Source organism: Aythya marila, assembly GCF_965140915.1.
Source record: "Aythya marila genome assembly, chromosome: 13".
In the NCBI taxonomy this organism is placed as follows: domain Eukaryota; kingdom Metazoa; phylum Chordata; class Aves; order Anseriformes; family Anatidae; genus Aythya; species Aythya marila.
In genome coordinates this window covers 16381415-16408606 of record NC_139054.1, presented here as the reverse complement: position 1 = coordinate 16408606, position 27192 = coordinate 16381415, and the positions used below count along the sequence as shown (strand labels likewise).

Here is a 27192-nt window from a genome sequence, read left to right as displayed (position 1 = left end):
CAGTATGTTGCCAGACTGCATGCACCAAGCATTCTGAATCCTTCTCACCACTTTCGTTTTGATTTCTCCTCCACACGCCCCATCCCGAGCTCCTGAGAGCTATGGGGTGGCCACAACGCAGCCCCCGGCCCTGGCCAGAGGAGGGGCACGGCAGGACACATCCCCTCACGCCTCCTGCTTGAGGCCAGGAGCTGGGGTTCCTGCAGCTCCCCCAGCTCTCAGCAAACCTCCTGCAATGCCTGGAGATGCTGCAATTCCTAACTCACGGTGCTCTGCCAGACTGCTGACCTGGCTGCGGAGGGCGGAACGCTTTGAAGCCTGTTTGTGGGCCCTGCCCTTTAATTCTGGTTCACTGCACACACCTCCCCACCGCACGTGCATTTCCCAGGACCTCAAAGCATATTAAAAAAAAAATACATTAAAAATAAACAAAACAAACAGAAAAAAAACCAACCCCACACTTTATTCTTCTCCCCATAGGTTTTGCAGTTAATGACCCACCAAACGCACCGTCATAGCATATAAACTGTTATCATAGTGCTGTACCAGCTCGAGTCTCTACAATTTTAAGCTTCACGTGATACTCAAACTTGCAAGGTTACAATACAAAAAATATGTAAAGTTTCAGAACCACGTTGTTTTAGGGCAAGGATTTAAGACAGTTTGAAATATCAAGTCAAAATAGTGGAAGATACTTAAAACGGGACACTTGTGGACTCACAAAAACAGTATTCTGTAGTCTGCAGCATTCTGTTTAAGTACTAGACATGCCAAAACCCCTCAAAATTATTTTGTTCTTCCCACCCAGAAATACCTGCTTCCACCCTGCTCAACCAATACTAAGTCCAAGCAAACTCTGGAATTTGACTGAATTTATTCAGAGATCTATGGGGGAAGGAATGCATTGCACAGGAGTGTTGGTGACATCCAAATAGAAATAAGCCAACCCCATCAGGGCAAAATGCTAGATGGAACTTCACGTTCTCTAGTGTGCTAGGTTATTCAGCTCAACCCTTAGTTGGGAAAAAAAAAACAACAAACAAAAAAGTTAGTCAGAACTAATTAAAGAGAAACTCGTGCTCTTACTATGGGTCCTCCATTGATTTTCCACTTAGGAGTGTAACACATGGCAGAACTACATTTGTAATAGATTAAAACAAAAACAAAAACCACCCTAGGTTCAGTCTTTATGTAGCCGGTGTAAACACACCTAACAGCTTCTCAAAGCCATCAGGCCAAAGCAAGATCTCGTGACCCACCAGTAAAAGCAGTTTTCTCACATGCTGCCCACCTGGCCATGGAGAAATGAGAAGATATTTTTGTAACTCTAAAGAAATGTATTTGGGGATGAGACTTTTCACTACTAGGAACCAGGCTCTAAGCTGGCTCTCAGGATCTAACTCACGTTTTTCTTTGGACAATAAATTTCAAGTTGCAGTTACTGTCCTATTTTTTTCAAAAAAAAAAGGAATGATGGTCACAAAAGAAACAAAAACAAAACAAAAAAAACAACAACAACCTATTACCTAAATGCGTTAGTTTCAGCTGAAGCCATCTTCCATCAGAAACCATAGGATCTGATACAACAAAGTTCTCCCTAAGGATGTTTATGAGTAGAGTAGCTCAGTGCTTTACATACTAGTACTGCTGTATTTTGTCTTGTATCAAAAAACACAAAAAAAATTAAAAAAAAAAAAACACAATGTAAGTTTAAGTTTAACTGCACATGCAGCTTCAACTCTCAAACCACTGTGACATGCTTCACTGCTCACCCAGAGTCAGCCTCTCTTCCCTTGGAAAAAAAAAAGGAACCAAAAAAAAAAAAAAAAAAAACAGAACCAAAATCACCAATGCCACGCTGGTTCAAAAGGAGCAAATCCCTCCCGAGGGCTGTTACTCCTTGGCATCCTGCTCCTCTCCCTCCTGGGCACCGTCTTCGCTGGCCTCCTTCTCCTCCTTGCTACGCTTGTTCTTTTTGTGCTTGTGACGCCGGTGACTCTCCCCCTCCTCGCTCTCATGTTGCTTGCTGTGGTGGGGAGGAAAGGGGAGAGGAAAGAGCTGTCAGAGCCTGCATCAGCACTGCTCCGCCGCAGAACAGACCCGAGCACACCGACTCCACAGCACGGACACGGACAGAGGGCTTTGATCTAGAAGAAACATCAGCACCAGAAAGGCTGAGGGCACCGCGGTGCCAGGGAAAGGCTTTCTGGTTTCTCTGGGGCGATCTGATACCGCGTGCAGCTGAACCGAGGGCAGGGAATGCAAAGTGCTTGAGGTGGCTGCTTTCCACCACATGCTGCATCAGCACACGATGCAGGCAGGCAGCGCACTGGACAGACTGCTGTCAGTATCATTTCTGGGGAGTGTTTATTTATTTATTTAACATAAAGAACATCTCGGTGCCCTTCCCAATCCTAAGGGAGCTCTAATAACCTGGCCACATCACAAGCTTCACTATAAAGCACTGACGCTGCTCTGAGAAGGAAGAGTCCTAGGCCTGAGAGGTGTTTGGAAGCTTTCACTCTGAGCGTCCGGGGGAAATCCCTGGACCAGAAGCAAGAAGTGGATCAGTGCGGCTGGAGACACGTGGATATCCTAACGGGGGGGCAGATCCTGCTTCCACTTCTGCTTACTCATAAATGACCTTGCACTTCACTACCGTGACACTTTAAAACTCCTCAACCAGCACTGTTTGCTGGGTAACTACAGACATTTACACAGGATTTCTGGGAGAAATCCCAGCCAGAAGCTACTCTGACTCGGCCATATGTGCCTGTGAGCCTCGGCCCAGTGACCACGGCCAGGTGCTCCGTAGGCACAGCACGCCCGACACAACCCACACGTGCACAGACCTGTGGGAGACCCCTGGAACTGGACAGGTGGGAGCTCCTGCTGGGATTGCTGCTGTTTTGCAAGCATGCAACTATTTCTGCTCACGGGTTGAAAACCAAGTGAGCTCTCCAGAGTTGGTGTGAAGGTTGCAGAATTAAAACAGAGGACAGAGTACAAGAAAAAGCAAATTAAATTCGTCCTGGGAAGACAGACTGTCATAGAGTATGGACACAGCTCCATGAGTGGGGACAGAGCCAAGTGCAGAGGCTGGGATACCAGGTCAGTAGCAGAGACACCTAACTGGCTGAACCACCGAAGCTCTGGCTGAAAAGCTTCTGGCTGCAAGTGATTTTCTGACTTGTTCAATAAGTGGTTTTACAGTCATTAAAAAAACAAGAGGCTGTTGCCCCTTCTCCAACACATCTTCAGCCACCTCGCGGAGAGCAATGTGGCAGTGGTTTATGCTTGAACAATGTGACTGTCCTTTAATATGTAAACAAGCGTCAGTGGTTTCCTTCAGACTCTTCAATCTGCAGTAAGCTGGGAACTAGACTGAAACCCTTCCATCCACCTGCAAACATCTTAAACAGACTCAAATCACCTTGGAGTGTCTCAAACAGGGACTCTGACGCGCACTAGGAGTGGGCTTAAGCAAAAAGTATTCCTCCATTTGCTTTGGCAAACAAAAATTTCTCATCCTACCACTTTGAACAAGACAGAAAGTGTCTGCACGTGTTTAAGAAGCAAAGGAAAAGTCACCTCATTTCCAATTTAGTGCAGCAGCCCAGTTCTGCAAATCAAACTCTCAGATTCTGACACCACTTTGGTGAATTCCATTCTGCTTATGCAGTTAGATAACACCAGATTTTAATTCTGAGTACAGGAAGCTGAGAAATTACCCTTAAAGCTATTGCCCTGTTCGGCTGGTATCAGCTCAGCTTCCATTTGCTTTCTGTTTAATTTTAATTATACTCCTGGCCTTTCTTTCCATCGCCGTTTCCAACTTTTTAGCAATCTGTCTCTTCTTGAAAACCTATGCATCTCCTTAAGGATGACAACAGCCTTTTGCCTCCAGTCACTGTGTAGGAGTTTTTCTGATATTAATTTTGAAAAAAGGTAATTACTTACAGAGCTGACATAAATTTCTTCTAGAAGAAGAAAGTTGAAGCACCAAAAAAAATGAGCAAGTCTGCTCAAGTTGCTACCAGGACATAAACTGATATAGCAATAGAGCATCGTCTCAGACTGGAGCCCAGACCTCTTCTCTTCAGCAAAAGAACATGTAATACCAAAATCTGATGCTTCTGCTGGGGTTTTGCACTTCACTTTGTATACACGTTCTTAACACTGGGAAGAATGAAGCAGTTGATGTGATGTCTCGCACAGACTAACTTCTCCTTTGTGACACACTGCTGCATTTTTGTTGGCAGTGATTTGACATCCTGCCAGCTGCCTTACTGGAAACACCAAGAGATCCTCTCCCTACGCTGGGCAGCTCTGCTTTCTGCTCAGTTACACGCCCGAGAGCAGTTCCTCTGCCTGGGCACCACGTCTCAGGGCTTTAGCAGGTCGCAGTTCACTCCAAGCACATCAAGCTGCTTGTCTGCAGCCCATGTGTGCTCCCGTTAACGGCCCGGTTCTCCCGAGGTGGCTCTTACCGCCTCGAAGACTTATGCTTGCTGCTCTCCTCTTTGTCCCTGTGCCTGCGCTCCCGGTGCCGATCCTCCCGCTCCCGGCTGCGATCTCGACTCCGGCGGTAGTCGCGCTCGAAGTCGTAGCTGCGCTCCCGGCTGTAGTAGCGGTATCGTTCGTCGTCACTTCGGGAGAAGAAGGAGAAGTGAGGCAGGGGAACAAGCAGAACCCTCCCAGACAGCATCTGTCACTTCTTAGTCTATCAACAGGCGGAGGTGTTTGTGATGCTCCTGAACAAAGCTGCAGTGCTAACCCTCTGCTGCTTATCGATCCCGAGCTAAACCCAGCCCCGGTAAAGCAACGTGGCTCAGTGTGCTCTGCTTGCCTGTTCCACAGCCCATACGCCCAAACACCCGCATGGCGTGGATTTCTTCTAGCCTCTGAAGGCTGACAGTTTACAAAGCGTGCTCTCTGGATTTGCCAAGGGAGTACCTCAGCTGCAGGCACGTGGCCAACGTCTCGGGGATTTTGCCCTAGCAATCCTGCTGGAATATGTCCAAGGCAGCCAGCTACCTCATTCAAAACCAACAGGAACATATTCCTCTTATCATTCTGCCTCCCCTGGTGCTGGATTTTACCTCACAGCACTATTGTTCTGGATAGTCTAACTCACACAAAGGAATTACATGTTAGGAGACTATTTTTTTGTCCCCCCCCATGAGTTTAAAAGCTCAAATTGCACATACTGCAATTGTGAATGTCACCGACACGGTCTTTCTGCCTACACCTTTCTGCTCAAGGCACCTCATTCAATCACCATTGGGCATGATGCAGCCCAAATTCAGATACATCCCACGCTCCCTTTTCCCCTACAATTCACTGCCCCTTTTCCCTATTCAAATTTTGAAAGCTGAAATCTGAATTGTTAACTGCGAAATAATATTCAGACTCCAAGGGAAAGGAAGTCTGAAGCATCATTCTCAGACTCGTGGAAACAAGCCAGGCAAATAAATGTCCACTACAATCATCTGAGAATCCAAATGACTCTACTGAGCACAGGTACTTGCCCTGCTTGGCAGGCGTGATCTCGGAGGTCAGCGTGCTCGAAAGCAGCCAGCAATGCTAACAATGCGCTCAGGAGTGCTGATCGCAGGGCTTGGCTGCAGCAGGAACCCACTCAGGAAGTGTAGGAGTCTGAGCTCCTCCAACTGCCCTAAGTTTGTCTTCAGCTCTGTTCCTCCCTGCTTCCTCCCACAGTGCCCACCAGCTTGAAAGAAAGGAAAAAGTTAGGAAAACGTTGCCCTGTTGCTCACCCCAGGGGCCTGGGAGTTCCCTGAGCAGGCAGCGCCCTTTTGCCAGGAATGCACATTCTGATCGTGTTTTGAATGACTATTGGCATTTCTGAGCCCCGAGCCTGCAAAGCACCGACGCTGCTTGTGACAGAGCTACCACGAGCAGCCCGGGGCAGAGCACACAAAGTGAGGGGTTTAGGAAGTGTCCTCGCAGTCCAGCCTTCACATTAGCTCTCTAGATCAACACCGGGAGGCTGAAAGCCTCCGCTCCCAAGCGCTCGCAGCGCTGCTGCTGCCTGGGAGCCCAGCAAGCAGGCTGTCTCCTGCGCTCTGCTCAGAAGCGCCTGGTCTCCTGAAGGATTTACGTTTTGTGGCTGACTCCTGGTGAACGGCACTCCTTGCCCTGAAAGCCTCCACAGGAGAGCCGAGCAAAGCATGGCTGCTTTCCCCTTTGATCTGACAGTTATAGTTAGGAGACAAGAAGCAGCAGCTTCTATGGCCGATGTTTCACACCGAGCTGTGAAATACCGAGTAAACAGAGGGGCTATTTCATTCACTGCACTCCCATTACAGGAGGGAGAGCGAGCACAACTGGTTCTGCTAGGTTAAACAACAACCACCAACAGGAGATCAGACACTGACACCGGCTCCTAGTTCTGGCCTCGAGTTATTGATCCAAAGCATCTCTTTGCCAGACAACTCAGAAAATTGAGCATACAGTCCCACTCCTTGACCAAACACCACCTTGTGCTGCAGTGCAAGGCCAGAGCTCCCCACGGGGCCGCTGTGAGCAGAGGGCTGCTGGAAGCCAGCACTCACTTGTTGTATTCACTAGTGGTCGGCGTGCGGTCTCTGTCTCTCTCCCGTTCTCTCTCCCGCTCGCGTTCCCTCTCTCTCTCGCGCCTGGAGCCTGAGTACTCCCAGTGGCTGCTGCTGGAGCTGCTCGTGCCTTTGTCCACCGTCGTCACCCAGGGCGTGTGGGACGTGGAGATGGGCGGGTAGCTGATGAAACCTGAATCTGCAGCGAGAGAGCAGAATCCTTGTTTGCCTGAAGCATTAACAGCGCCCTCCCCATGCCTCCCTCTCCGCAGAGGGCCCCTGGATGTAGAGCTGAACCCAAGCGATGCCCCCTTCTTGGAGACAGCAACAGCCCAGCTCCCTCCAGCTCTCACGTCTCCTTTTTTACCTTCACCGATTTGCTAAGAACACGTGAAAACCTGAGGAAGCAAGACCAGGTATTTAGAGGTGTTGCTGTAAAACCTCCCGTCCCTCACACAGTGCATGAACTCGGGGCCTATGCGTCCCCATCTCTTGCTCTCTGCAGGCCCTGCTGTATAGGGCATGCCATGGGGTCTCCACCAAGAAAAATCCCAGGCCGCCCCTCCCAGACACCCTGGCTTGGAGGACAAAGGTGCCTGCAGTGCTGGGCATCCATCTCCTGTGGGCGAGCAGCTGAGTTCAGTTGGCCCGAGGCTCCTGGCCACCCTTCCAAGGTCCTGCTTCTCAGCAGCTATCTAGGGCCAAGGCTGGGGACAGCAGCTGTGGATGAACGATGCCACCTGACGAGCCCAGAGCCACCAGCATGTCCCCATCCACACGCTGGCCTGCTCGGCTGCACCAGGGAGGTGCTGGCTGACAAAAAGCTGAGCCCGTGACACACTCAAGGCCGCTGTTTCTCAGGAAGCCCTCGCACTGCCCACTCTTCAAACCTCCCACGGAGGAGACAGGGTGGGGAAAATGGGAGAGGACACGGGCATTGCTGGCAGGGCTGGGCACTGCTGGCAGGGCTGTGACAGGGAAGGAAACGTGCTCAAAGCCTGGCACTGCCTCTGCCTTACAAAACAAAAGGAGACAGATGCTTGCGAGTGTGTGTAGGCAGGGTGCCTGCGTGTGCCTGTAGGCAAGGAAGAAGATAAAGTGGAGGAGGAGGGCATTCAAAAGCTCAGGGAGGAGATGTAAAGCTGATGGCTCTGCTTGTCCCTGAGGGCTGGGGGAAAAGGTAGAGAACATGAGTAAGCGTGAGCAAGAATGTGTGCAAACAAGTACAAGAAAATGGTGCTGAGGCACGTGGGGAAGCTGCTCTGATGCTGGGTACCTGCACTGAAAGCAGCGAGCTTACGCTTCGCATTCAGCTAACAAATTGCATTCATCATGGCTGCAATAAGGCAAACACTCAGCTTTCTGAACACTTCATGGTGTAGGCAGACTCTCTGAGACTTTCTAGGGACTGGGACAGTTTGGGGCACAGGCAGTTCTCCAATCACCAAAAGCACAATGTCCACGAGATTAAGTAAAGCCTCAACTACTGAACAGCAGCAAACAGAGAGAGAAGCAGTGTGACTCTTCATTGTCTTGGGTGCTCACCTGCAGAGTTGTAGCCAAATGGAGGAGGCTGCCTGTTGTTGTAGCTGGCTGGCTGCCTTTGGAGAGAGAGAAAGCGATGCAAGTTACTCCCATCAGCAACCCCTTGGCTAAACTGCCCGCAGGTATGCCTGTGCTGCAAGCTCACCCCATTTTTCGTGAAGCCCTGTGGAACATCCTCATGGGGAGCCCATGGCTCAGTGAAACTGTTTCACTTTGCATTGTAAATTCTCAGCAACACATACAGGCACAGTGCTTTGTCACAGCTTCTGAAACTGTTTTAAGTCAACTGCTTGTGCTGCTTCACCCCTTCCTTCTGCCATCAGGCACAGAATGCTTCCTGGGAATAACCAGGGCTGACAAAGTACCTGGAGACTCTTTTACAGAAGACATCTGGGCAAACATAGCACGTTACCAACTCCTCTGCGCCACCCTACATTTTACTGACTCCTTCCCATGTCCTTACCATGACAAATCAGGGCAAGCTAGCAGAATCCATCAGCACCTTGCACAGAGGTTCCCCACGGGCTCTGCTCTCATCTCCTGCCCCAGCCCAAGACTAGCTAAGGATTACCAGCAGGGAGTTTAGATCTATTACCAGCAGGGAGTTTAGATCTATTGCCAGCAGGGAGTTTAGATCTACCCCTCATCGCTGCTCACTACGGAGGTGCTGTACCAACGGCTCACCCCAGGTGTGGTCTTACCCATCCAGCGTCGGAATGAGGAGAGCTGGTGGTGGCGCCAGAGGAGGCGGGAACAGCCCTGGACATGGCACAGAAATGTAAATCATCACAGAGAGCCCTCACAGCTTTACTTCAGGGAACAAAACTACATTGCTGTTTACACTTAAACCACTTTTTTTTTTTTTTTTTTTTTTTTTTTTTTTTTTACTTCAAACAAAGCCCTGTTTGAAATGTAGGATTTTTCCTTCAGGGTCCTATCTCCTACCAAAATTAAAGCTCTGCAGCTGTGCTCGTTCTGTAGGGCTACCAAAAGAAACACAGACAAAAACCTACCTTCTATTTTGGCTTATTCATCATAAACATAAGATTAATTAAGGCATAAAATCAACCCCTACAGTCCTGTTGGAAACAGAAAAATGTGTTTTTGGGGGATGCAGACATGTTGCAACGACAGCAAAATTTTATTGCTCAATTGATTAAAATGAATGAAATGTTGTAAAAGACAAAGTAACACAGAAATCACCCATTTTTGTTTTTAAAGAAAGCCAAATTCCTAAGAACATACATACTTAAAAGTCATAAGACGACAGCACCAACAAGGCAGAGATTGTTGGCTAAAAGGTCTGACATTTAAAAATGGGCCCAGTTTCAAACACATGAGGATTTTAAATTCAGACTCATTAGACAGTTTCTTCAGAAAGGAGAGTTAAGCACAAGTCTACAGAGGTCACTTGCAGAAGTGACATAAGCCTCAGAAGCCAGACTCCTATCCTTCAGGCTGACTTGAAAGTGAGAAGGACATGCTGAGTGCTCCTAAGGGAACTTCTTCAACTTCTGTCCGTAACTGTGAGCAACCATGATTTTCATGGGCAGTTACCAATGCCAACAGAAGTAGGCTAACCCACCCAGAGGCCTGATTTTGCATAAAAATTCCTGTTTACCATTAAACAACAACAACAAAAGAGCACACTGTACTGATGTAAAAGATAGGAGTCATCTGACTAACTGCAGCCCTTTAGTTAAAGCGAGCAGCTCCAGGCTCCTTTTCAAGTCAACAGAGCCAGCACACCTGATGGAACTTTGGGACAATTTGTCACGTCTTTCTGTAAGCCCCTAAAATGGGTGAGGAGAACCCCTCTCTAGAAGAGGGTCTCACTGCCAGCAGAAGCAGCCTGAAGTCTCCAATTCATCTAGTGGGTATGGATGCTGCAAACACACCGAAGGACTCATCTTGCCCTTAGATACTTATTTTTTTTCTTTTTTAAAGAAAGATCTTCCAGTAAAATACAATGCCTAAAGCATTTCAATCACACTTGCTCACCAAGCACAAGTACTTCAAAGTGCTACTGTTATAATAGCTGGCTCTAATGGTGGTGGATCACCATCATTATAATAATTAGCAGGTACTCTCTCTCTTCTCCCTTTCCAACCCAGTTACCTGAATTGTCAGTTCTTTGCAGCAGCCTAGTCATTTCTTCTGTCTTTCTCCTCCCAAACAACTTCAATCTAAATGCACTTGACTAGCAAGTGGATGTTGCAGTGTCTAGAATCAAGACCAGGATTTGCATCCAGTTTCACTGCAATAAAGCTTTCTAAATCCAAATTTACCATAGGCAGGTTCCTTTAAGTACTACGAGGAGAACCAGCTCAGAAATACTATTGTACATTGGGAGGAGCATGAAGAGTGTTGTTTTTAACAGAAATTTTCTCAGCCTGAGCAATAGCCCAGCTGCTACAGGTTTTCCAGATCTCTACTTGGGACGCCCTGGGCAGAGCACGGACACAAAAACACGAACACAGAAGCTGTGCAACAAGTCCAACATGTCTGACACACAGTGAGGACAAGAACATTATGTCCAAAAATGCTTTGGGTGCAAACCTTTTGCAAGTAAATGAATCAAGTGTACAGTATAACACAGAAGCAGTGGCCTGTGGTGGCCCCCAGCCTGGGACTCCCAGCTGTCTGGCACCTGGTCAGAACTACGGGTACAAATAGTTTGATACACAAGTTGCTACATTTTTTTTTACCCTGGACTAGGCAAAACTTCTAGGAGAAAAACAGTAGTTATAATCAGAGGAATCTCAGTTTTGTGGTAGCCTTGAATTAGCAGGGTTCTCAATTTATGTATGAGACTGGTTGTTGCATTTCTCTATTAGCATTCATCAGCTCTACTGCACACCAGGGAGCAAAGGCTTCTGACAGAAATGGCAATTCTTCCATTCTGCTCAGCTTCACAGTCCAAATTCCTATACAAAGCATCAATTTATCACTGACTTTTGCTGTGCAAGATGCCATAACAAGAAATAAACTACTTCAAATCTAATTAGGTGGTCTTTGCCACCCAAAGTTCTCCATGTCACTTTCTGGATTGGTCTTGAGTTAAAAAAAAAAAAAAAAAAAAAAAGGATTAAGAAACCCTACAGATTATTATTTAGGTCCAGAAGACAAGATAAGCAGCTGGAGTTCAGTACTGCATTGGAATTTATTGGCCTTAGATTAATTGTGCTCTAAAATGGGTCTTGGTGTCATCCTATTTCACGTTACTTAATCCAACTGCTCAGCTAGGGCCATCTGTGCATGCAGAATCAGGGCTGTTACTGGAGCAAGTTAACACCTACCTGGAATAGGACCGGGTGGTGGCAGACCTGTGGAAATAAACAAGCAAGCAAAGCCAGTGAGTACAGCAGGAAATGCCTGTCACCTGTGTATCTCATGCTAAAGCTGAAAGCACTTTTGAACAAGTTTCACACATTTGACCAAACAGACCGGCCAAAAAATCGGTGCAATTAAGCAGTAACTGGGTTACAAACTGTCATTTGGGAAAATGACAATCTGTTTACCTTCATGTTATAGTTTTAAACGCTGCTGCCTTCATGCACTGGAGAGTTCCTTTTTCTAAATGTCAGCACACAAACAATTGATTTGACCTTCAGAACAAACGCAGGAGCAGAGACGAGAACACTCTGCAGGTCTTTTTGCTTCTTTTTGTGTGCTTGTCTTTTTGCCATATTTAAAAAAAATAAAACCCATTTCTTATATGTCAATCATCACTACATAGCAAAATCAGACACACCAGTGAACAACCAAAAGAACAAGTGAGAAATTTATCCACCTCCTGATTTCAACAATCATTCTAATGAAAGGCAGCAGGAGAAGCCACTGAGGTCCACAAGCACCTACTGCACTACCAAGCCTCAGATTAAAGGCTTTAACTGTTACGCCGTATTCCATATTTTCTGCATGCAGAGGCAGTGCAGAATGTAGAAGTTACTGTGGGATGTGCTCCTGGTGACTTCTCAATAGACTGGCTGCTGCCTACAGGACCAGAGAAAGCCCAGAACGTGGTCTCTGCTTCACCCCTGTTGCACCATTTAACCCAGAAGCAAACCTGAGTTATTAACGTGTACAGAAAAAAAAAGCAGTGAAACTGTTCTATAACTTGGTGTTCAAGACAAGAAAATAGGAAAAAAAAAAAAAAAAAAGCACAGAAATGTTACCTCAGGTATTTCTACAGGTTTTAGCACTCAGACTGTAACTGCAGGGACACAGGACTTACCTTCAGTGCCTCCTCAAGCTCTTAGCTTAACACAAACCCATCTGGTTATCTGGCCATGCAAACGTGACAGTGCTGAGGACTGACCACACGCACTGGGCCAAAACCCATGGTAAAGACCTCATTTACATTGTTAATAGCTTGCTGTTAAATGAAGCACCACTGTGTCCGCTTATGAGACACTTCTAGGAGCATCATCATGCAGCAGCTGTAGATCCAATAAAATGCACAGAAACAAAAAGATACTTTTTTTTTTTTTTTTTTTTTGGTATTTCAAGGCACAAACCAACCAAGAATTGACCTGGATTAGGAGGAAAATTCTTTGTTAGAGATGCTGTCGCAGAACTGTCAGCTCCAGCATCTTCCTTGAAGCATTTGGAATCAGTCAGAGCCAGACAGCGTCCTGTACTAAACAGCCTGCTGGTCTGGCACAGGACAGCAATTCCTGCTTTCTTAGCCTCCTCCACAGATAAACAAGAAGCCATTTCTTTATCAATAAAGCTAAAGGATCCACAGCATCCAAAAGCTCCTCACAGAAACTAAGCCTAGAGTTTTTTAAAGGTACAGCTGTCAATTTTTTTTTTAAATATTCAAGGGCTGAAAAATAATAAATATTTAAATGTTCATCTGAAAAGGCAGATGGAGATGCTGAATAATGGCCAAGTCCAAGGACCTGTTACCTGACTGCCTCACAGCATCTACTGATTAAACCCTTATTTGCTGCACGCCTGGGATGTCCTAACCTGCGGCCTCAGACTGCTGCAAACTGCTGTGTGAACACGTACCTGGGGGATGCAGTGGAGGTGGAACAGAAGTAACTGGTGGAGGAGGGTGGAGGAAGTGTGGTGGAGGTGGCCCGGCGAGTGGGGGCGGCGGTGGGCCTGCTGGTGGTGCAAATGGCTGCTGCTGCGGGGGCTGCTGGGGCTGCGATGGCTGCTGGGGCTGCTGTGGGGGCTGTGGCTTGCTTCCATGATCTCCTAGAACCTTGGAAGGCAGAGGAAAGAGAAGACAGCATTTTAATCTCTTCGCTCCCACAGCTAGGGCCTCACTGTGCTGGCATAAAGGGAGCATTTCACCAAAACAGGCATCGTGGTATCTAACAAGGTCAGGCTATGCTAGACCCAGGGGTAACACCCTCTGGGGAGGAAGGAAGGTTGATCAAAGCAAGAAATATGCTTCAAAAAGTATCTTAAGAAGAACAGCAACAAGACTAGATTCAAGCTGCATGCATAACATAACTGCAAGATGGTTGCACATTTCAGTGTTACGAACACCTTTTGTTCCCCTGTTGAGTGGCTGAATTAATCCTCAAATGGACTTCAGCCCTGCCCAGGCTTCAACTTAAGAGCAGGCAGCTTTCACGGTGACATTGTAGTGCTCCCTATTGGTCATCTTTTTGTTCTTTTTGTAAATCCAGTTTGTCTTTCACAAGGGCAACAAGAGGCCACATTCTGCTCAAGACTGTGTCCATGTAGGTGAGAGGAAATGTGGATTCACATCTCTGACAAAAGTAGGGGACACATGAGCTACGGTTGAAGGAATGATCGATATGCAGATACCAGAATGACTTGGACATGCAGGTATCAATACTTGTAGGTGAGAGCAACAACAACCATTTCCTAGCAAACTTTCTTTTAACAAACTCTTTATTGGGCCACTGTTGGTAGAAGTTGGAGCACTGACCACTAAAAGTAATCTGACCGTAAAAACACATGTAAAAACAGGAACAGGAATTGTGTCTAGACAGAGGAAAGGTTCTGAGAGATAGAGAAAGAGAAAATGAATTAGGGATGGTTAGTAGGAGAAAGGTGGTTAAGAGGCAAGTTCTTACTGAAGAAGCCTACCAGAACATGATGGACACACACTGGACATACAAGATTGGATCCAGTCTGAAGCCCCAGGCTTTTATTTCTTTTAAGATCCAGTAACACTGGCCCACCCCACATCTGAAGTGTGGGCTGTGTCTCATGATGCTTACTCTGAATGTTACTTCAAAGTACAAAGAAATGCAAGCCCCATGTAGTTCTCCACTGCAGAACTGGAAATTCCAACCCAACAGCGGTGGGGCAGCAGAGCGGAAGGGGATAATCCACAAAAGAGCCTCCCAGCTACGCACCCCGAGGATGAGAAAGGGAACTCGGCCCTTACCGAGGGGGAAGGCTAGTGCTTGAAAGGACAAACCCTAGCCCTTAGCAAGGTAAAGCTTTTAACAAAGAAGTTAAATCAACCCGCAGAACGAAGCAATACACGCAACAGGGGTATACTATAGGTAAGAGGGATACACTACCTACTGCTTTCTAGGTGGAAACAGTGACAGGGGAGGCCAGGAATACACAGACATTTGCTCAGGGTTCACCAGAAGTGCGGTAAAAATCAGGAATTTGTCAAGACAGCTCAAAACATTTACCTGAATTGGGTTTTCCTCAGAGGCATGCTTATCACGACGTCTTCCTTCTACTCTCCTAATTGTGCCTGCCTGGCCACCGATCACATCAATTGTCCCACCCAGCTTCCTGGTACAAAGCAGATGCATCTTTTTAGGCTCAAAGACATTACAAGACCAAAGGCTCTACTAACCTTGTGTCAGTACTTTCTGCTAGTTGAAATGGACAAAAATGCTGTATAGTTCGAATAGCATCAGCTTCTTTACAGCGGTGTGGATTTTTGAAAGTCTAGGAGAGATGCACAACAACTGGAAAAAAACCTGGCCAATTTGATGACACTATGAACAGCAACAGAAATGCTAGCTAAGTGCTTATATGCAAACAGAATAAGTAAAGCTTTGAAGCTTGTACTCAAAGCATTTAGTTGGTTGTCTCTCAGGCAAAGCTTTATTTGGAAAAAGCTGGGATACAAGACTGATTTCTGCAAGGTAAGTTTGCAAAAGACATAACGTGAATAAAACAACAGAAATAGAGACCTCAAAGCCATTGCCTTCCTGGTTTCACATAAAAACAACTTCCTGGTTGTTTTTCTGAAGTTTTTGATTAAAAAACAAAACAAAACAAAAACAAACGAAGAACAAAAAACCACCACCTCACAAGGTCGAAGTGATTTTCCCTGCAGAGGCTGCCAATCAAAATGACTCAATCATTTTGCTTTGTCCAGCCTTGTGGATCTTCTCATTATAGGAAGAGACAAATTAGCACGCATCTAGCAGTGCAGTGCACAGGTTCAGAAACCAATAGCTCCTCTCATCAGCTGCCAAACATGTAAATTCACTTCCACTTAAAGGCAAAGATTAACATCGTGGGAGTAAGAATAAGCCAACTAAGCACAAGCAGCAAGCAAGGTATGCCCTCAAAGCTGATGGATTTGCCTTGCTTTTTTTTCTATCCCAGAGATGTGCCTCTTCAGCTGGAATACAGGTGTCCCTCCCCATATAACACCAAACTGGGGATAACACGGGTATCTTTACTCGTAGGTGGGAGGAGCAACTCTGTGAAGAACACAGTGCACCCAGGCTTTATGTCTGCATCCTCTCTTACCTATTAGGAGGAGGCCCAGCTTTCATGCGTCCTCCCACCAGAGCCAAGAAGTCTGTTTTGAATTCTGTTTTGATTATATTGTTTTCCACCTCTTTTTCAGCATTTCCTGTCCTTCCTTGCTGGACCTAAGGAAGGAAAGAAATAACACACAGGTTAATACCTTTACTTTCAACCCAACAGAACATCAGAGGTGAAGTCTCACTGAAGATCTCCACCGAGAAACAACTACAGGGCTCTTGCAAACAAGAAACCTATTCTACAGTCAAAGAGGCAGACATTTCTGTAAGCTGGTTGGCTGCGACAACCTGTTGTCCGCTTTTTCCCATTAGAAGTCCAGAAGTTTAGTAATCTCATGTTCTGTTTCTCATAGTCCTCAAGTCAGAACTGAAAATACTAATACTTGCTCAGCTCACTGGTTCAAGTTCAGATTAACAACTTCTGGCCAGCTGGTGGACTCAAAGGCTGGTGTCCCAGGCAGCCACCAAGCATGAAATGCAGAACTGCAACAATCTGTACAACTGCAACAGTCAATAGCAAAACAGCCATGGATACCCAGCTTCGCTCAGACCAACCTTGAAATCATAGTTCCATCAATTCTACTCTCCTATTCACAGCATCTCCCAGCCAGACACCCCTATGGCTGGGTAGCTTCAAAGTCAAGTAGGAATTCACTCCAGTCCTGCTCCTCTGGTGGTTCAAACCTGCCAGGCTGCTGGAGCTGTTTGTTCCACAGAGGAAAGAGTTTTAGCAGAGAAATCTAATTTTTAAAGATATATTTTTGTATTTCTCATTGCTGAAACAAATGGTGAACAGTTCAGTGTTAAGCTGCCTTGTGTTGTTATACTCTCACCTCTGTGATTACAAAAACTCAGGCCCAGTTTTATGGTAGCCATGCACAGGAATAACACATCCATCACCTACCGTGATCTTATTTTCAGTGCTGATGGGAGGAGCAGGATCCAGCCCAAGCTGAAGCCGTCGCTGCTTCTCACAATAAGCTTTCCATGTTTCTTCATTGAATCCGTAATTAAAGTAATCAGAGAGATCAGCCCCTGACAAAGGCAGCAGAGGTTAATATTGGGATTCTGGCAGGCTCACATTCCCAAACTGTCCTTTAACATCTCAAACGAAGTTAAGAAAACACGTCTTTATTTACAGACTGCAGCTTACCCTTCATTTCATTCTGTCAGAAAGCTGCTGTGCCACAGCTGAGACTGCTGCATCTTGGGGCGTGAGGGGGACTACAGCCAAAACAGCAGTGGGACTAATTGGGACATAGAATACAGCATGTATGCGTACTATTAAAAGAGATGCTTCTGACCATTTATTCATCAACTGGATTTTTTCAGACTGGTTTCCTGCAATTTCTCAATGAGCTGAGTCTTAGGAGAGCACAGGAACAACAATGCCAGCTACCCCCATGAACATGGGATGGTGTCGCAGAACCTTTTCTTGGTGAAGCTCAGCCAGCACGTTTTGCTCCTGACCAGCACTGCCCTTGGTGATCTGAGCAGAGACTGCGGGGCTCAGCCATTTGATGAAATGGGACTAAAGTTTTATTATTAGTATTATCCATAGAGCTCATACTACACATGTAATTACAGTTCAGTCACAATCCTAACTATGGCCTTCCAAGATTGTTATCTTACTTTGATACTCAGTCTCCTGTAAAACGGACCATTTCAGCATCAACACTTCTGAGCAAGAGAGGTGGCCACAAACTGCGTGCCAGGAAAAGGTAGATGTAGAGGGACAAACACAGCTGCGACTGTAAGGCAGCCCTCACAGCAGGAAGCGTTACGCAGCACCTCCTAGCCCTGTTGGAGTGTCCTTCACACATCCTCCTTGCAAAACTCCTAGCCAGACAGATTTTAAAACAAGCAGCCAATCCAGGAGGGCTAAGCAAAACACTCTGGGCAAGCAAAGGTTGGATCTATCCAGTGAGGTTTAAGTTTATCTTTCTCAGTAGGCCACTCTTCCTGGTGTGCCACCCAAACATGCAAATTTCACCACCACAGACTCAGCAGTGTGACATTTACATATCTATTTTATCAGCCTTTATTTCAGCCCTCTATCAGTTTTTCCACGCCGTGTTTCTTCCTCTCCCTGACGTACAGATCCCAACCTGCTGAACAATTCAGTGTAAAGGATATAAACCTGAAAGGCTGTTGAGTAACAAGCTACTTACTTGCCATCTAAAATAAACTTACGGGCCACACCTCTGCAGACATCGTCCCTCTATTCACACTTCAATACTGTTTTAAGGCTAGCTGGCTCCGTTTTGGTCCAGGGATGTCAGCATGATCACAACCATTTCCATGCTTTATCTCTGAACTTCACTTCCTTGTTTTCCTTCTAACTTCTTTTCTTCCTAGCCCCCTCTTTCTCACATCACAATCAATGGGATATCCCCTGCAGAAGAAAGGCTACGTTTTCTATTATGTCTGTACTAGCTACTATTCATCACAGAGCGCTTACTGCTGGTTTGATACCGTGACACATCAACGTAGGTAATTGCACTGCTATGCTCTGATGCCCTTCATTTCAGGTCGGCCAGAAATATCAAAAACATACCACAGACAACTTTATAAAAGTACTACTTACTAACCATAGTTGTATTTCTGAAAGACAAATAATGTAGAGGGGCTGGTGGGGAGAAGGATTATTTCTGAGAAGAGGCGAGTGGATTTTATGCTTTGGCTAACATTTTGTTAAACATTTTATTACATTAGCATAGCAAAAATTCAGATCTCTTTAGTTTCTTTATTTTTTTTTCTTCTGAATTTGCTATAAGAGATTACTTGTAGTATCTTACAGCTGTCATACAAGAGGAGAAATCTCCCTAACACAAATGAGGAAGACAAAAGAGACTGTGTATGTGAGAGACCGGCCTGTATGCTGCCTAGATAATGCTGTAGACATGAGAAGTGGTGACTGCTTGCTAACAGTCATACACCTGGGGGTAAAGAATTAGGCACTGCTGCTTTTCTTAAAGAAAAATCCTAGCCTTGTCAGAGTAGAAAGTGTTTTCTTCTCCTTCAGTTAACGGTCTGGAGCAGGAAAATTCAATAGCAAAAGCCTGCTTCCCATTATCTGTGGCTGTGTGGCGATTCCCACCACTGCCCTCTTCTTGGGGTACTTTCCCCAGGGCCCAAGTGAGAAGGTTGCATGGGGGTGGCTGTGAGCTTGGCCATGGTATGACAGAATAAGCAAGCTGCTGCATGCGAAGACGTGACCACATATAACCAACAGCCAAATCTTCACCCCACTTTAAGGCCAACAAATTCTATTGCACTGGTATCAGCACAATGTTTTCTGGAACTAGTGAATTAATGAAATTGAGCAATAAAAAAAAATAATTGTTCCCTTTAGGAACGGAAATTAATAGAGTAAATGTAACCCAATTGTAGGTAAAAGCATGGCCTGATCTATCAGGAAATTACACCAGTTGTCTAGACAGGCATCAGAGGCTGAGCAAAGTGAGTTCTTCAGGCTTCCCCCTTCTTTAGCAGCAATAAATGAACAGGAATTACATGTACAATTACAAAGACAACTAAAACTGCGGAAAATATTTACCACAAGAACTGTGAGGCCCCACCTGGTTTCCTCCATGGTTTGTCTTCAAATGAATCTAAATCCACTTCTATAACAGGCAATCCATTTATATTCCCTGCGGCATCTAAATCAATACCTTTGGGCTGCAACTTGGCTTTGGAGAGAGAAAAACTGTTACTACCTTTAATGCAATGCCTTTAATCCACTAATTTGCTGAACAAATTACTCCAGTTAAGAAAAAGCACTACTCTGAATTCAGTGCTGGCTTTACAACACGTAGGTAACTGCAATCAGGTTTTTAATAAAAAATATTGTAGTCACTCTAAAAATAAATGGTCAGGGTATACTGACTGCACTTGCAGTTGCACAGCAGAGAGGCAAATTCAACACAGACTGGTACAACAGACAAACGGAATAAATTATTACAGCATGCATGCTATTTACTCTGAATGAATGAAAAAACTTTATTCTTCTCCCCAGGCAAAATATTTATTTTTCCCTCCCAAGACATGCACATTTTCTTAAAACAAAAGACTTTTTCAGGATCAGTCTTAAGACGACAATGTATTCACTGGAGTCAGCAATAACCCAGTGGGTTCAGAATCTCCAAGGGGAATTTGCTCGTCTCCTCAGTCAGATGTGTCATTTGCACAAAGAAATTAATGGAAGGAAGTTTATGAAGCCCACAGAAGGACAGTCTTACACACGAGGAAGGACAGAATCCAGGTCCCAATATACTGTACAAATTAAACTGAATGGTAAGGAAAATTCCATTCATGGAGTGTTCCAGGTAACACTCAAGGCCAGAGTCTGTTTTTGTATTTTAATATCTTATGCTGCGGGCAGCACGGTACGTTGACCATAAAGTTAAAGTTCTTCTTCAGGCAACATAGCACGTTTGGCCTCAGTGCAACAACACAGCTTAGAAATATTCTGTTTTTTGACAACAGAAGTAGTAATCAATGTAGATTATTCCAGTTTAAACAGAATTGTAGTCAGCTGGTTCAGCGATCGCTAATCAAATCAATCCATTGCACCTTGGACACCCAGGCTGCCCCAGGAATCCTTAGCTTTAGGGAAAGCTATTTATTATTCCTACTTTACATCAGATTCACTAATTTCATATCCTTCTGAACAGAGAACAAGATTCGCAGCTGTTCCAGCTGTCACTGCCAGAGAAGTGAAATACTGAAAAAACGTGGAGGATAAAAATGAGCAATACCTGAAGCTGATGCTCCATAGCCTCTACCCGTTTTTAAGTTTAGATTCATAGGAGTTCCCCTATATGGAAAAGAATCACTAGATTGGTATTCAAACAAATTATTTAGAGGTTCTCACAGAAAATACATTCAAGTCCTGACGTCCTTCAGAAGATACTTTGTTCACTTGGGTTTATTCATGCCTCTCTGAGATTTGTAATACTAAGTTGGAACACCTTCGGAAATGGCCCCAAGTTGCACGAGGGGAGGTTTAGGTTGGATATTAGGAAACATTTCTTCACTGAAAGGGTTGTGAAACATTGGAACAGGCTGCACAGGGAAACGGTTGAGTCACCACCCCTGGAGGTATTCAAAAGACTGTAGACGTAGTGCTTAGGGACACGGTCTAGTGGTTGACTTGGCAGTGCTAGGTTAATAGTTGGACCTGATGATCTTAGAGGTCTTTTCCAACCTAAATGATTCCATGATTTACCATGGTTCTCCCTAACGCTAACGCTTGAAACTCAGGCAACATGCCTAGTGACTAACATCATAATACACGCAGGTTTTCTTTATTAAGAACGAAAAGGTATTTCACAGAATGGTTGTTAACCTTCTGCTCAGGAACTTGCCTAGAATTATTCAAATGGAACAGAACAACACGGAAATTGAAGCTGCACCTTTTATCACAGAATGAGGAAAGAAAGGTAGACGAATCAGATTTCAGAAAGGCTGTCTGCAAAAACCTAGTGAACTTCTGCCAGAATGGATGCAGCATTACTGTTCAGGTAATCCACCAGGCTCATAACACCTCTACCACAAGAGAAGGAAATTATCCATGAAATAAAAAAAAAATAGAACGTGCTGCAAAGCATGTGCAAATTGTTTCTTTAAGAATAAGGCTGCTAACAGCAAGCAAAAATGCTGTATTATTATTTTTATTGAGTGCAAATTAGGTATAATTTTAAGTCAGTGACAGCATTTCCTGGTTTGCAAATTCAGCCTCACTATTTCTGAATCATGAAAAACCAGAGAGCTGAAATCAGTCAGTTCACAGCTTTTGCAAAGTCTTAACAACACAGACTTTCCTTCTTGAAGTTTTCACAGATGATAAGTTAAATGTAACTTTCCAACTTGGACTTTGCTTGATCAAGCAATAATAATTACTTAGCTCGTTTTCCAACACCAGCTCTGCTGTTATCATTCTGATTTTATGGGCTGATTTTCCAACAAGCAATTCCAGGACAGAACTGCCTGTCAGCTTCTAACCCCGGTCCTGCATTCTGGCCATTATTCCCATGTCTCCCATAAAACAGGTTAGTTCTCATCCCTACTTTCAATCCCAATCAATGCACTAGACCTACTTTGGATCAAAAATTGTCAGGATAATCGCAATACATACATGTACGATGGTGCTCCCGTTTTAATATTGCCAATAGTAACCTTCACGTCATCATCATCGCTGTCGCTATCACTGTCTTCTTCATCGTCTTCACCACTCGGAAGGGCCTTGCAATAATAAAAACACACAGGAACCTATTAACATATGAAACTGAGAAGCTTCCCTGGACATTAATTCAAATCTTACAATGCTTGTCTGATGATGTTATAAAGAATGATTCTGATATAAAGACATCGTTTCCTATTGCACTCCAAGGCTTTATAAAGTTGCTGAGGGACACAAAAAGCATGGAAGTAACCAACCTTCAATATAAATAGACAGGTGGCCATGAAAAAACTGCTGTCCTTTGAAGAAGTGACCCTCAATGAGAACCAAATTAAGATTTCTCAAGGTGGCACCAGTTTAACCTCAGTTCAAAGAACTGCAACACATCCCACAGTTCCCTTCCCCTACTTTCTTCAGAACAGCTAGCAGTGTCCTGACACACCTCCTTCACCGGTCCACGGTCAAAGCATAAAATTGCAAACAAAGTCACCAAAATATATTCACCAGCCTTCTCCTAAGCACCTTGGACCACATATTCCCTCACTAAAACCTTTGCAGCAGGAAGCCGCTGAAGAGCTCTGCTTGGCTTATTCAGCACGTTGAGTTCCTTAACTTTACACAAGATCTCCACAGTTGCTGGTTTGAATCCAGTGCAGCTCCCACTGCAATCAAGAAAACACCCTTACTTCTGGGGCACAAGAGCAACACAAGTCTTCCAGATACCCAGCAGTGCAGTTTTGTAAGCTTCATGAGCTGAATTAACACTTTACCACTACAAAATGGTTATGAGAAAGGTGTTCTCAACACTCCCTCCTTTTCCGTGGCACACAGGGTTGTCAGAACTCTCCACGAGCCCTCTCGACACACCACAGTGGCAGAAAATGAACCCACCAAAAAGACTGAAGGGAGTGGAGGAACAAGACTGCTCCTACACGTTCAGCAATGAGCCGAGGTCTAAGGAAGAATGTAAGAAAGTCTAGAACCCCAGCAATCCCAGGACTTCGGGCCTTCTATGCCTGTGTTTTCTCTATTTTACTCACCCCAAAGTCATATTAAATATTGGGCTGGAGGCAACACCATGCTCTGCTTTTCCTTTCAGACTGCAGCATCAGAAGCCTTCCTTTGCAGCTTCAGGGGGCATAAGCAACACTTAGGCCAAGTACTGCTGCGCAATATTGCTTCTTGTATGCAAGAAGCCTGCTGCTGTAGTCACCTGTGAGAATCTACTATCAGGACACTCCCACTGCCACGCGTCAGGCAGCAGCAGCAGCATCTTCACACACACAGTTTTTCACCCGTGAGTATTTACAAGCAGAACAAGTATGTCTCCAGTTTGCAGTGGAACACTTACATGTTGTGACATCTCTCGGTCTTCATTGCTGACAGGCCGGCTCTCCTGAGGAGCATCTTGCAAAGGATGAGAAGATTCTGCGTGTCTAGTAAATGCAACAGATAGAGAAAAGTAAGTGTATGAGCCTGATCTAGAGGTTTAACTACAAACATTTCTAATGCATTTGTCCCAGTGACTTTCATACAATGGCTTTATTCATGTAGTGTGTTTATTCTGCTGGCAGTTAGCTAAAAAACATGACAAAAAAAATAATCATCCTTGCTTGGCTTTGCTTTTGTTGGGAAGAGTAAGTTTAGTGCTTCCAAAGAACGCCAGACAGGCAGCAAGCCTGCCTAACCCAACACAACTCAACAGCTAATACACGTGGCAGCTGTAATACCTTTCAGTTTTGGTTCAGCACAATCACAGCTGAGAGGAGTGAGACCATAACTAAGTGTCCACAGCATAAACAAAACCTCATCTTGTCCTAAGGCTGCTAATAATTATACGCGTCTAGTAAGCAATAAGGACGTTTACCCAGTAGAAATTAGAGAGAAAATGGTTTTAGCCTTCCAACAAATTGCTTGCATTGCATTGTAACCACTCATTACTGAAGAAACGATGGACAAGTTTGCACCCAACCTCCTCATTCCTTACAGGTTTGTCCTAATGCAACAGCCAGCTTCAGATTTGCCTCCGATTAAATAGCTGGTACCGACGCTAACATTGTTTACCTCATTTGCCAAGCAAGAAAGTCAAACTGGCATACACATGCTAGAAAAGAGTATGCTAAATGCTACAAAACCAGAATATGAAGAGTGGTCGTTCTCTCATGTCATCAGTAAAACCCAGCAGAACTTCAAAATAGTTCTGGCTTTTCATGAGCCTATTCCAATAGCCCAAGCCCAGGAAACTCAGTTCTGCCACCAGTGCTTTGTGGGGAAAAAAACACTTTGCTATTAATTTTAAAGCCCATGTTGGATAATAAAGATACACAAGGTTATCTTCAATAAGAAACATGTCACACCTAACAGAATCCAAACACTGATCAGATTAAAGCCATTTCAGAGGCTGCAGGAAAGGAGACACCAAACAGGTAAGCCAAAGATCACAGTAACACAACTCAGACAGCAGTTATTGACCATAAAAAAGGACAACAACAACAGACAAGAACAATGTGAGCAATCACTGAAGCTCCCAAACCACAAAAGCCACATGCACAGAGAACTGCAACAATCAAGCCAAGATCAAAGACGATGGATGAAGGTTCAGCAGCTGACCAAGGAAACACAGGTCCCATTTTTGCCATGTTCCTGAGGTGATAGTCGAAGACACGTTTGGTTATAAAAATTAGCAAAGATGTCTAAGAGAAAAATCAGCTTCTAAGAGTATTTCAAAGATACAGGCTATTGCACAAGGACCAGAAGATGTACCACTGCAGGAAATTTCACAGATGGGTTCCAAAAACTTTCGCATTTTGTTTGCCACATCCAAGCTACTTGTAACATTGACCTCAACCCCAGAATTTTGTTAAGAATCCAAGATGACTGAATTAAGGAAGAGTGACAAGTATTACCTTCAGCTTCAAGTCACATGAAGTATCTGTGGGTGTGCATTAAAATTTATGAATCGGAGTTCAAATAAACATTTGCTAAGTAACAGTCATTCCCTAACCTATTTGCTCCCTAGGAATGAACAACCTGACAGGGCCACAGCCATCAGCTGCATGAAATGCCAAAGCTGTTTAATTTCCTTGGGATGCCAACACAAACCCCGTGCACTGCTGACATAACAGCATCCTGCACAGCCTGCTGGCATTCAGAGCATCTTTTAGGCTAGGGACTGTTCATGGGTACTGGGTCCTGCCCTACACTAATTTCTGCCTCATGGGTAGAGACGTGCACAATAGCTGCTAGCAGTGCAGCAAACTGTTATTTTCTTAAAGCATCCCACATCTCTTAGTTTAGGAAGATTTACATTGTGCGACAGGGTAGGGGGAGCGTGCTGGTGTGACCACCAGTTCTTTGCTTTCGCACGTTTTGCGGTGTTACTGTAGATGTAGTGCTTGGGGTTGCTGGAAACACAGATTGTAAATCCTGTTTTTAAGATAAAATGATATGCAGAAGAAAGGGAAAAGGAACAATAGTTTCAAGCAAGCTAGCAGCAAATTTCTAAACTAAGGGTTGTTCCTTCTCACGAAGCTTATTTTGATGTTTTTGGTAAACATTTACCGCATCTGCCTAAAATTTATTTTTGGACAATTTGTCATATTCCGTAGGCACAGGATTCTTACTCCAGAAGTGGGATAGCACCTGTAACAATCTCAGAAATTCCAGATATGGGATTTACAATGACCTTAAAGGACAGTAAACGTGACACTGAACTTGTGAAGGTACTGAGCACACAGAAGCTCAGTGAACATCTCCTCTGAAAACCACTTTGTATTTAAAAACAGCAAACAGAGCATCTCTGATGAGAGAAAACTCTGCTGGTGCAGAACACACTGCCACAACTACAGGGGAGTCATGGTTGAGAAAAGCAGGCAATAAGTAGTTCCATACACAGAAAGCAATGCTGATTGTTCAGTTATCCCCAGAGCTTTCATTTTTTTTCATGGTTTGGTCCCAAACCACGTACTTCAGAGACCTCAAATAATTTATTGATTTGATCGCATCAAGATTTTAACCTAAGGCTCAAAGCTTTTAGCTTTTCCAGGCTAAAGCACATGCCACAGTTTTAACACCACCAGGCCAGCACAAAGTCCCACCCCCAAGCCACCCTCTTTTTCCTGAGAGTTAAACTGGAAAATAGATCTGATTTAAACCTAATTTTGGGGAAAAAAGGGGGAGAAAGAGTTAGCTTTAGCTTAAGTCAGTGGACTAACCCAGATTGTCTTCCAGACGTGTAAATGCTGCGCTGGGCCAAGGCTGGCAGCTGGGGATGACCCCGTGGGATGGGGAAGGGATGCTGCTGCTGGCAACGGCTCTGCTCTGAGGCGCTCATCACGCTACACTGAGCACAAGGCGACCTTCTGTGTAACACACAGCCCTACGATGAGCAAACAGCCCCTGCACTTACCCCGAAATTGGTCCATCTTCTTGCTTGCCAGTGGTGTCGTCTGTGGAAACAACAGCAATAACGAGAAGCAAAGTTAGTGGCGCGGAGGGAAGGAGGCTGAGCTGAGGCACGAAACGCGTCACGGACTGACAGGGCGGCGTAACCCCCAGGCTCTCCCCGGGATAAATTTCAGCCAGAAGCAAACAAAGCCCGGCTGGAGGCTCCCGTGTGAAGCACGCACCCCAGGCCCGGGCACCAACACGGGGAAGCAGCGCCCGAGGAGCTTCAGGCGGGTCTTTAGGGAGCTGTAAGGCGCCGAGGGGGGCCGAAATAAAGGGATGAAGCGGGGAAGCCGCCCGCAGCCCGGCGGTACCTACCCCCGTACAGCCAGTGCTCCTCGTCCTCCTCCGCCTCCAGCGGCGCCGCGCCCTGCACCGCGCCGGCCGCCGGCGGCTCCAGCTCGGTGGCCATGGCCGCCGGGGGGCTGAGGGGAGCGGGACGACGACGACGACGAGGAGGAGGAGGAGGGCGAGCAGCGGCCTCCCCCGGGCCCCGCTACGCTCCCGCCGCGGCCCGAGGCGAGGCCGCGCATCCGCTGCGCCCGCTGCGGGGCGGGGAGGGCCGCGGGCGGCGGGGCTACGGCGCCGCCATGGCTCCTGCCGCGGGAGGAGGCCGGCGGGCCCCGGCCCTGGCGCCGCCCGCCCGCCGCCACAAAAGCGGGGTCCGGCGCTGAGGGGAAGGGGAACGGGGGGGGACGCATGC

The 27192-nt window shown here is 45.7% G+C and overlaps 1 protein-coding gene across 1 annotated transcript; it reads right to left on the bottom strand.

Annotated features, from left to right (window-relative positions):
- Nucleotides 1-857: 857 nt before the first annotated feature.
- On the bottom strand, nucleotides 858-27192 carry LOC309882994 (uncharacterized protein). The gene is made up of 16 exons (XM_082770613.1): nucleotides 26808-27192; nucleotides 26452-26491; nucleotides 23395-23479; nucleotides 21999-22105; nucleotides 20620-20678; nucleotides 19441-19551; nucleotides 16764-16894; nucleotides 15843-15967; nucleotides 14762-14867; nucleotides 13140-13338; nucleotides 11420-11446; nucleotides 8822-8879; nucleotides 8121-8176; nucleotides 6576-6774; nucleotides 4491-4649; nucleotides 858-2026 (listed from the first exon to the last, which is right to left on the bottom strand). Exons 1-16 carry the CDS (start codon nucleotides 26899-26901, stop codon nucleotides 1894-1896), a joined length of 1689 nt encoding a protein of 562 aa, XP_082626739.1. The 5' UTR covers nucleotides 26902-27192; the 3' UTR covers nucleotides 858-1893.